General features: G+C 34.3%; 2 protein-coding genes across 3 annotated transcripts; one reads left to right on the top strand and one right to left on the bottom strand.

The window, feature by feature from the left end:
* Positions 1-334: 334 nt before the first annotated feature.
* Positions 335-2,885, bottom strand: LOC124221135 (putative inositol monophosphatase 3). The gene is made up of 6 exons (XM_046630851.2): positions 2,330-2,885; positions 1,970-2,221; positions 1,680-1,828; positions 1,384-1,501; positions 1,171-1,270; positions 335-871 (listed from the first exon to the last, which is right to left on the bottom strand). The coding sequence occupies exons 1-6, from the start codon at positions 2,577-2,579 to the stop codon at positions 730-732; spliced, it is 1,011 nt and encodes a 336-aa protein (XP_046486807.1). The 5' UTR covers positions 2,580-2,885; the 3' UTR covers positions 335-729.
* A 1,765-nt stretch (positions 2,886-4,650) lies between these two features.
* Positions 4,651-11,013, top strand: LOC124221132 (ubiquitin-conjugating enzyme E2 Q2). Of its 2 annotated transcripts, XM_046630845.2 has the most exons (6): positions 4,651-4,953; positions 6,210-6,554; positions 6,911-7,070; positions 7,350-7,501; positions 7,749-8,046; positions 9,202-11,013. In XM_046630845.2, the coding sequence occupies exons 1-6, from the start codon at positions 4,792-4,794 to the stop codon at positions 9,231-9,233; spliced, it is 1,149 nt and encodes a 382-aa protein (XP_046486801.1). In that variant the 5' UTR covers positions 4,651-4,791; the 3' UTR covers positions 9,234-11,013. The 2 variants fall into 2 exon arrangements, with proteins under 2 accessions (XP_046486801.1, XP_046486800.1); XM_046630844.2 differs by lacking the exon at positions 9,202-11,013 and having other exon boundaries at positions 7,749-9,187.
* Positions 11,014-11,024: the final 11 nt, after the last annotated feature.

Genomic DNA, 11,024 nt, shown 5'->3' with positions numbered 1-11,024 from the left:
ACTTTTACTCGCTCGGGTGCATGAATGCCTTGTATACGTCATATGTATACGTCTTGTATGGCTATTGATAACTATACAACTGTTGTGTGGATTGCGGAACTATTCCAAACGCACCTAACTCACCTAACTTAGAGCATATACACAAGTATACCTACGTCATATAAACACCAGGTATGGAAATTATACAGGTATACATAAAAAGTAGGATATGATTTGATCCAGATTATGTTTTAACAGGAATAGATTTCCCGAACATTTTCAATCAGTCATATAGTATGAATATTCTAATGATGTTACATAAGTACCAGATGGTTATAAAAAAAGTACTAACAAATATGGATTACTAATTTTTCAAGTTCAATTTATTGTCTACAATATTATTCCTTATCTCGGCTGAACCAATCACATCTGACTTACATATTTCTCATTCTATATCTAATTAGAATCAATTTTATATACAATATTAATATAGATGCTCATTGCAACCCAGGGTAAATAAATACAGGTTTCATCAATATTCTAGCAAACTCATTATGCAGAATAAAAAAATATTAGTAGCTTCAATTACTTCATTTATAAGTACTAGGTATTTGGACATCTGTATGGAGCTAGGAAAGATAAGCTTACAATCAATACCTATTCTCAAGTTTTTGCACTCTTTGTGATAAGTATGACTTATTCAAAGCATATCGAGTTCTAGTCTCTTTCGTGTGAAATTATAAATCTCGTTTATGCGGTATAAAATTTGTCCAGGTACCATTGATGATCATTCATAGTAGCCAATAAACCTGTACTCAATAATGTATCATCTTCTGGTCCAAATCCAATTGGTGGTGGGCCTGAGAGAGGAGTCATTTTGCCACCCAATGCACTTTGTCATGAAAGTATAAAATATCCATAGGTCAGATAATAATGAAAATTGTATCAGCGTTGTGAAGATCTAGTTTTAAAATTCATCAACTCCCATAGATTTGTTGATTCAAAACTTTATAATTGGCACACGCTTTCACACACAACAAATTCGATTTTGATATGACTAAAGACTCTCCGAAATAATAATCAAAACATCATCCCAGATCCTAAATTGGAATTGAAATAAGCAACCCTACATATTGATATTAATGATATTTAGAGCAAAAAATCAGTTTTAGTAATGGTAAATTATTATACCTAATTATGGCAGCTCCAGCACAAATATCCCATTTTTTTATTGCAGTTATGTGTACGTAAGCTGTTGCGTTTCCAACGGCAACTTCTAGCGATTTATATCCTAAAAACATTTAATGTTCAATATAAATTAATTATTTTTCGAAAATGTTTTTTTTTTTGTTAATTCAAATTCAGATACAATTTGTAAATTTACATAAAGTATTGTTTATTTACCTGAGCCTGCTGCTGATACAACTTGAACATTTTGCCCCAAAGCACTTTTTGAGGCATTATGGACACGGCCAGCATGAGATCTCGATACTATAAGAACTGGTTGCTTTCCTTTCTTTGGCTAGTAAGGAGAATTAAATATTATGAATAAAAATTGAATTTTCAAATCACAAGATATGTTTACGATAATTATCAGGTGTAAAATCACATACAGCAGTTGAATGTACAAATGTAATAATTAGAGATTTTTGAAAACAGTTTATAGTAAATCTTAACAATTAAGAATAATAAGGAGTAACCGTTTTAACATGCAGGTTTGTAGATTGACCGTGATCGACCCAAGCCCAATATGTCTGTTTATTGTCAAAAGGCTTATGAATGACCCCCATTACTGGCTGGCCCTTTATGGCAACACATACCATGGTAGTAACATATTGTACGAGATTTTCTAAAAGCAGTGTTAAGTTTATTGTTTACTCAAATTTTATAGAGCAGGTAAATTAGATAGCATTGCTGATACGGAGCTAGTACTTACAATTAGATTATAAGATTCATATTAAAAAGTTTAGTATGGCTATACTGACAATACCTGTGTATTCTTTGGTAGCATCCAGAGGATCAATCCACACTGTAATATCATTAGCATTCACAGCGCTGTCATAATTAATACCGAGTGGTTCAGGGTTTTTTAAATATTCCTTCAAGTCTAGAATATCTACTTTGTCACAACCTATGGATTTTTCCTCTGACTTTACAGTTATTCTTGGAAAGGCATCTAACAAAGCGTGATACATCGCACAATGTGATCTATAATCAGCAGCTGTGACTGGATCATTGACACCTGACGAAATTAAAATTTGTCGATTATTTACATAGTCATTCAGTTACTGGTTAAAATAATTAATGTCTAAAATTGGAGTCTTGATACTGAAAAATTTGCAGTACATACCTTCTTTGGTCTTTCCTTTGCTCGCTAGATTTAAAGAGTGTAAATTATCGTGAACAGAGATTACCTCAAGACCACCAATTTGGGCTACCTTGATAGCACCAGCTAATAAGGCTTTCATTGAAACAACATCTTTGTTATCAATGCTAGAATATGCAGGTCCTCTATGGGAATACAGATAGAACAAGCATATGAGACCTATGGTAATTCCAATGCCGATTTTGTTGACACGTACATTAGCTCCCAAATGCATTATAATAGGAAATTTTTTTTACTTTTTAAGAATATTTCACTAACTTAAGTCTCCTATCTTTAAATTTCCGTGGATGGATAATTTATTCTCAACATACTCGAAGCCATTCTATCCTCTACAGTGTTAAAATGCAGTGAAGTAACCCTAAGTTTATGCTCTATTACTTCTAAGCTCTATTGGTACAGTTGGCACATGTGATATTGATATGAGTGTCGATTGCGTGGTAGCGTTTTAACACGAGTTAGAGTTCAGCTTAGAGCATATACAGTATATGCTCAAGAAGTTTAGTGGCTCGAATTGATCGAATGTACGACAGTCATTTTATCGGGCCAAAACCTACTTTGTGCGAGGGAGATTTAAACATGAGAACTGTTTGTGAAAGTTATGCATTTTCAGACTATCTTAGTCAACGTTAATGATTTCATTGATAAATTCATTTAATTTCATTAATAAAAGCAAACGAACCGCGGTTAAGCATGTTGCCATGGTAACAACGCTTGACGAGTTACGAAATGACGTCATAGATGTCGTTGGCCCTATGAGGAATCGGCTTAGTTCAGTGCTCTATCCAGTGTAGTTATAGGTATGGCAGTGATCCTAAGTCCGTGAGTGATCCCATAAGGATCATAGACCATTGGCCTAAGATAAGGACATGCGATCCAGCGACCTCTAATCTTCACCTAAGTGACCGGAGAGAATACTAGGGGGAACGAATAATACCAATATTGCTACCTGGCACCGTATAGTACATTTTGCAAAGGTTTTATCATGGTTTTATACAGGCTGCAACACGTATCGACATTACTCTTAACTAAGGCTCAATTCCTTAAACGTTAATTGAAGTTTAAACTAAGTTCAGCCCAGTAGAGCCTATCTCCGAACTATATAGAAAAAATTTAACAATGTTTAAACTGTGTCAGAGGAAGCGGGCGTAAGTGATTGAATTGGTCGGATCTAACGGAATAGGACAATGAAATCGCTTAATGTCACGTCAGAAAATTGACGTAACAGGAAAGCGACCAAATATAAATATAAAACAACATTGAAATAAGAAGAAAACACATTCAAAATAGGAAAATTATGTATGAATAAAACGGGTAAATACAATACAATATAAAACAGCTATACCAAAAGCTGCCCAATAGTTGAGTAATTAATAGCAAATTTTGTCCAATACAATTAACCCCTATTCCCTGGTCAAAATAATTGTATGTATACTTATACAGTTATTACCCAGTTGTGATTTGCACTTTATTCGATCACTTTAAAATAAAACTCTGTTTCTGATTTTCCTTCGGTGGTTACATCAAGTTAGGGCAAGTGCCCATGTATGTACGTTTAAGCGGATACTACAGTCAGTCTCTACCGACCGAGTGAAGTATCTGTATTATGACTGTACCTACGCATACGCATCACTAACGCAAAAAAGCTACTGATAACTCTATTGTGTATATGTATGTATTACATATATGCAATGCCGAACGAAAATACCCAAAAACTGTTTCTGCTATCATCCTAGGATAACGAAAAGAAATGTATTCCTGTAATAAATAGTGATTGAATTACAGAAAGTCATTTCTTAGCACATTATTGTTGTAAAACGAAACTTTTGTAGAAATTCATATTCAGCATTGTCTGTTGAATGGCGCAAACAATAGCTTTTTTGTGTTAATGACGCGTAAGTGTAGGTTATCGTCAAAGTAAGTGATTTCTACTTGGCCTATAAAGACTGGCTACAGCATCCTTTTAATTACACTCGAACTTGACCATACAATTTTTTTCATATTTTGCATAAGATAATCTTCGTTAATTTCAATTTTTTATTGTGCAATATTGAAATACATGAGTATAGCACACCCTACCCCAGCATACGTGGCGATCTGCCTGGCCGTTGATAGCACCATCAATTTGGCTAAAAAAAAGGGCCTTTCGCATTTTCGAAAAATTAAGGGTCGTTTTCAGACTGTATACAAGACCGTGCTCTGCAGTGTGGTAAGTTAGTGCGTTGAAACACTCGTAGATGGGGCCACACAAAGATAGAACAATACGTGCTTGAAAATGTGTGAGAGTTGCCGAAAGCATTGAAAGCTCAGTTAAGTCGCGGTCGCCATTTTCTCGGGAGTAATCTGTCTGTCGTGTTTTTGATCCTGAAGTGTTTTTCGAAAGAATATCTGCTGAAAATTAGGGCCCATCTCTCACGGGCGTCCGTCAAATGGCTTGCTTGAACACTTTAAAACAAGAAATTAAAACTCTCGAGTCCGTGTTTCCCAAGAGCCATGAAAGATTTCAGATAATGTCTGCGAGTGTCGACGAGCTCAGCTGCAGGTTCGTCGGTAAAAATGGGAAGAAATACGACATTCACGCCAATATTACAGTAAGTAATTTACTTTATGAAACACTATAATGTTCTGAAAATTTATTCACGCTTACGATATCACCTGTATCTGCCGAAGACACAACGTATACTCGAAAAAATCTAACACGAGTTTCCAATGGGTCAGACAAAGAAACAATAACATTTGTGTTGTTATTTGATATTTCAATTTGTCAAGTGATACCTTACACAACGAATCATTGCCTGGAAGTAATCGGTTTACTTTATTACATACTGGAGGCTTCATTTATCATCCAGATACGTTAATGCACACGACTTTCAACAATTCGCTTCAATTTTGTTTTTACAGTTTACAGCCCAATCAATGTTAAGGGTAGAGGTCAATGAATGTCTCAGGTTTAAGGGTGAAGCTTTGCCAACAATAAAGGCATAAGTCATCATTCACTTATCCACACACTTGTTTCTTCTAAATGTCAAAATATTGTTTGTACCCGATTTTTTTGTCTGAGTATAACTTCCTTTCTTTTTATCATATAAAACTCGAGCCACCTTCAAAATTTGATACATTTTTACAAAATTACAAAATGCCTTGTTACATTTTTCTATTGTGTGATAATTGTAGAAAATACTTGCAAATGAAATAAAATTGATCAAATATTTCTTAAATTATGCTCTTCGATAATTAGAAGTTGAGAAAGTCAATTCAACAGTCGATATAAATCAAATTTTCATAACCTTTACGGCCTTAGAATTCAAAACAATTTTCAGCTGCCACAAAGACTTGCACACATCTGGTGGCAGGTTGAGCACTAGTGTAAATTCAGTTTCCGTTGTCAAACATGTTATAAAACTTGTTTCACATTGTTCACAGAGAATTCAGATCCTTGTGCATCAATTATCGAATAATCGGAATTCAAATAAGAAAACTTACTGTTTAAAATTGCTATTATCGAAAAACAAACAAAAGACATGATAAGACTAATGATGTAAGTATGCCGCTGAAGTTAATGATCAGAATTAGCAGCTACGTGCACTAATATTGATTATGAAAGGACAGAACAACCCAAGAATTGAAAATTTGGTTAAATCTTCTGAAAATCTAACAATTGCACAGAATGATCAATATTGAACTGTACTGCATTATTTTTTTATGAAGCTTAACTAGCTTCAGCTTTGTGATGTAAATCATGGTGAATATTGATAAGAGTATTGATTCCTTGGCTCGATCAAAAACATTGTGTGCAGGTAAATAATTATATCTAGTGAATTACTACTTAATATAATTAAACTTGTAGGAAACCTACCCTTCTACGCCACCGGTTTGGTTTGCGGAATCGGAAGAAACGAGCGTGACAAATGCAGTACAAATTCTAAGTAACACAACGGGACGGGATAACCATGTAATTAATCAGGTGGGAATACTTCTGAAAGAATTATGCCGCTTGCACTCGTTGCCTGAACCACCTGATGTCGAGCGACTAAGAACAGCCCTAGACCCGCTTCGGCTAGGTGGAGCAGCTGCTGCTGCGCAAAGAATGGAAGCTGAGGATGTGGAAGATATTGAAGACGACGAAGAAAGCGAGACTGAAGAGGACCTTCATTTAGATATGGATGAGGGAGAAGCCAATGCCAAAAGCAAGGTAGAAAAGACTGGGTATCCCAAACAATGCTGATTTGATTGATCTGCAATTTAGCTAAAATGCCAATAAAAAACATCGATTTTACTAATGTATTCTATAAAATTCATTTCATTCGTTTCAACACAGTGAACCTGCAGAAATAGATATAATAAATAATGATGATGAAATCTGGTACAGGAATCTTTAGCAGAGACTTCATTTAATTTTTTTCACTATTGTGCTTGCTTCTGTGTGCGTATACATTTAATTACCAGAAGGGTCGGGATGCTTTACAGTAGTTTAAGCTAGTGATGAAAGTTGAGGTGTTTGATATTGCAGTCCATTCGTTCTTAGTCACATTGCTAATTATTTTCTAGGGTGATGAGATGGACCTTGAGCATTTGGCGACACTGGAAAGGTTGAGACAAAATCAGAGACAAGATTATTTAAAAGGATCAGTATCGGGTAGTGTCCAAGCTACAGATCGACTTATGAAAGAACTGCGTGACATATACCGGAGTGATAGTTTCAAGAAAGGTATTGCAATATTCACAAAACGATCCAGGCAAAACTTTGCATGTTATATCTACTAAAGTTATGTCAAAAGTTTTTTTCGTGCATTAACAGTTTGATAGTAAGATATGCTGATATTGCTCAGATATCCACTCAATGTGCTCATTCATCCAAAAATAACCTGATTTATATAATTTGCGAGCGAATTTATCAGCTGTGCAATTGATCCATAGTATCAGTTTCGGAAATTTTAGTATTTGTGTATTGGTGTTTAGTTTTTACTTAAATGTGTTTTCTTTTCAGGAATGTACAGCATAGAACTTGTTAATGATAGCTTGTATGAGTGGAATATAAGGTTAATGTGTGTCGACCCTGATTCACCGCTTCACAATGATCTTGTTCTTCTCAAAGAAAAAGAGGGCAAAGACAGTATTCTTCTCAACATGCTCTTTAAGGTAAGTTACTTCACATAAATCTTCACATTGTGCTCGCATAATAAAGTAACTTTGGGACACCTCTAAGTACTGGCTGTTGCACAAGGAACCTGTTATATTAAATGATTGAGTGTTGGATTTCAAAAGGTCTAAAATATGACCTTGTATAAATAATGATTTTCTCATCATACACACATTTTTTCTTTGTATACACTCGTTAATCTGATAAAGAATATGAAATCGTTAATATATTAATTGTATATCCTAGGAAACGTACCCATTCGAACCACCTTTTGTGCGAGTTGTTCATCCGATAATTTCGGGTGGCTACGTACTGGTAGGTGGTGCGATTTGTATGGAATTGTTAACGAAGCAAGGATGGAGTTCGGCATACACGGTAGAGGCCGTTATAATGCAGATTTCTGCAACGTTGGTAAAAGGAAAGGCACGCATACAGTTCCAAGGAGCAGGTGGTGGAGGAAAAGTTTGTGGCAACCAGGGCCAATATAGTCTCGCACGTGCACAGCAGTCCTTTAAGTCCCTCGTACAGATACACGAAAAAAATGGTAAGCAAAGATTAATTGAATATTTTATGCACGGTGATAGATGAAATTTTCTTTGCCAAGGACGAAATAGTTGTTGATATTTCTCCTTCAATGCTACTGAAATTAAAAACAGTAATAAATGTTAACGAACAATACGATCGAAACATTGCTGATTATTGATCAAAACATCGAAAACTATACCAATTCAACACATGGAGGCGATAATACTATGATATGCAAGACATATTTAAAAAAATGAGATCGAACTAAATGAAAACCATTTTAATATGCATGTAACAATATTACGTAATTACTTGGGTAATTTTGGACAGACATTTTTTAACCAATGCAAAATCTGTAATTCATAGTAATTTATATCTATACAAGTTTGAACTATTACAAACATACATGCACCTGTATTTGTGGTATGGATTCAAGCGAATCAATGAAATTTTATTTTAATTCTTGATGAAACAATGGTCGATTCAGGCTCCGTTCCCAGTAATTAACACACCAGTCAAAATGACTAGTTTTTTGAAAATTGTAATAATAGAAAATGTTTTTGTCAATATGATATACATATATTTTATTATTATTAAATTTCTAAAGATCAGTCATTTTCACTGGTTCTGGTAGAAGTAGCTTTGTTTTAATCTCGGTAGTTCTAGTGTTAGTCAAAAGATACAATCAAATGATATAAACCAGGCAAATATTATAGGTGGGAGTTAATGTTATCATTAAGGAAAATAGGTCTATATATAGAACCAGGGTCAAAAAAGGTGTAGGCCTGTTGAACTATAACTAATTATCAATGATTCTGTTTTTCAACCCTTCTGATTTTCTTTAGAAATTGATTTTGAGATCAGGCATACTGTAAATTATCTAAATTATCTGGTGTGTCGACCAGTACCGTTATTTTTTTATTTCATCCCCGTAGCTAAGTTATATAACGAGAGTTTTGATAACAGAGGTATAATAATCTACGAATAAGATCTTTTGAAAGAATAAGTTTTCAAATGTATTTTAATACTTCAAAAATTCTAAAAATATTGTAATAACGACTGAATGCATTGATACTGAAAGCATTGCCTTCCAATAAAGTGCTTTGGTACTATACCGAGCATCCACTAAAAGTTAACTTAAATTTGTTTCTTCTTTCTACTTCTTTTATTACAGGCTGGTTCACACCACCGAAAGAGGATGGCTAATAAAAAAAAAAAAAAAAAAAAAACGAACTAACGTAATAAAAAAACATCAAGCGATTACACGACGCGTGCTTACAGCTGAGACTTTAATTCGGTGTGTGCCCAATAAATAATTGTTATGATAATGATTTGATACACAACCACAACATTAACTAGGTAACTTTTAAGATACTGATTAATCTTATGCATAACTTCTTTCATCGCTAATATGGCTGACGCGCAAACAGTGAAGTGTTTGGGACTCATGCGATACGTGTCTTGTACACACAGATATTGAAGCTAACAGCATAAGCAGTTGTTAGATGTAGCATTTCGAGAGCCACAGTTGATTGGTCTCTGAGGAAGTTAACAGAGACCCTCTATTGCATGTATAAGTACAGTGCATGTATGTTATAATTTCATGCGATTTATTCTTCCATCGAATTATATTACTTGGTCCGTAACAACTATAGCAGGAGGTACTTTATTTATTACTCCTTTAAAAAGAAATGTCGACAATTATAATAGTATTTGGAGGATCAAGAGTAACCTGAAAGATATACATTCTTTGCTGTTAGAATTGACATCTGTGCTTGTATGTCCGTATTTCGGAATGATGTGCATTGACTTGTTTCATTCTTTGTGAAACATCTTGTACTTTCTCGGTAAATTATATGATATTTTATGAAATTCTCCAGTGCAACTATATTACATAACTTTTAAAGTAGTGGAAAACAAACGAAGTCCAAAATGAAATTGCCAAATTTCATCATGAGATCGAACTCTTGTATGTATTTATTATGACTATAAATTTAGACTGTGCTTCACTGCAAGCCAGCTACCACCTATTGCGGAGGTGAAAACAATTTGACCCAGGCCGGTGTTCCAAGTGCAAAAGGAATTGGGCCATGTCTTGTATAAAAGATCCAAAGTTTATTGATAGGTAGCGTGTAATCGAATAATGAGCTCCAAACTGCCCTTTGCACAGTTGTATTTAGATTTCTTTACAGATGTACTATATAAATGTGCGTAAATTAGGTACTTATTGTTGTTGAATTATTTTTATATGTTGAGTGAAATTAAACATCATGTGAAATCGAATATTCTAAAATCTGGGGATGTGTAAAAAAATTAAAAACTATGGTCGGATGGATAAAATGGCCAAGTTGCATAATGCTAATCATTTTAAAGCCTGGATCTTTTTTGCACAATACGGTCCAATTATTTTGCAGGCAAAAAAAAAAAAAAGATTACAAGAACGCAAACGTTACACCAGTTTTTCTGTATGTATATTTTGGAACGCATCCTGCTTATGTTGATTCAGTCTGAAAACTTCTTGCCAAAATCAATTGAAAATTTGAATTTATATTCAAACAGTGTTTTGCCTTTAGTCTTGTACAGTCTGCAAACTCTTATAAAGTTTTCATCATAGTAGATGACACTTACACTGCAATGGGGTCTATCTGTTGTTAGTATAAAACTATCATCAATGTGGATATTGGACCACGACACTTAATATATGGAATGAAGGAGCCAAGTATTAGCACTCTAGGACTTCTAAAAATGTATCCCGAATTTGTGAGAATCAGAATTGGATCGGAAACAATTCATTGTATTGGTTGACAGGCTTCTATTGTACATTCCTATAATGTGAATATGGACAGCTCTTTCTTTAATTCAATATTTGAAGTGATGCGCAACTTATAAATAAAACGTACATATTCTATGCATAGCAGTAAGCTCCAGCCACATGTATTGATATTTCTCTGTCATTAAGTAATCATAAAAAATATTTAATTATCAATCGTTTCTCTG

The sequence above is a fragment of the Neodiprion pinetum genome, chromosome 6 (genome assembly GCF_021155775.2).
Source record: "Neodiprion pinetum isolate iyNeoPine1 chromosome 6, iyNeoPine1.2, whole genome shotgun sequence".
In the NCBI taxonomy this organism is placed as follows: Eukaryota; Metazoa; Arthropoda; class Insecta; order Hymenoptera; family Diprionidae; genus Neodiprion; species Neodiprion pinetum.
This window is presented reverse-complemented; position numbering and strand designations above follow the sequence as displayed.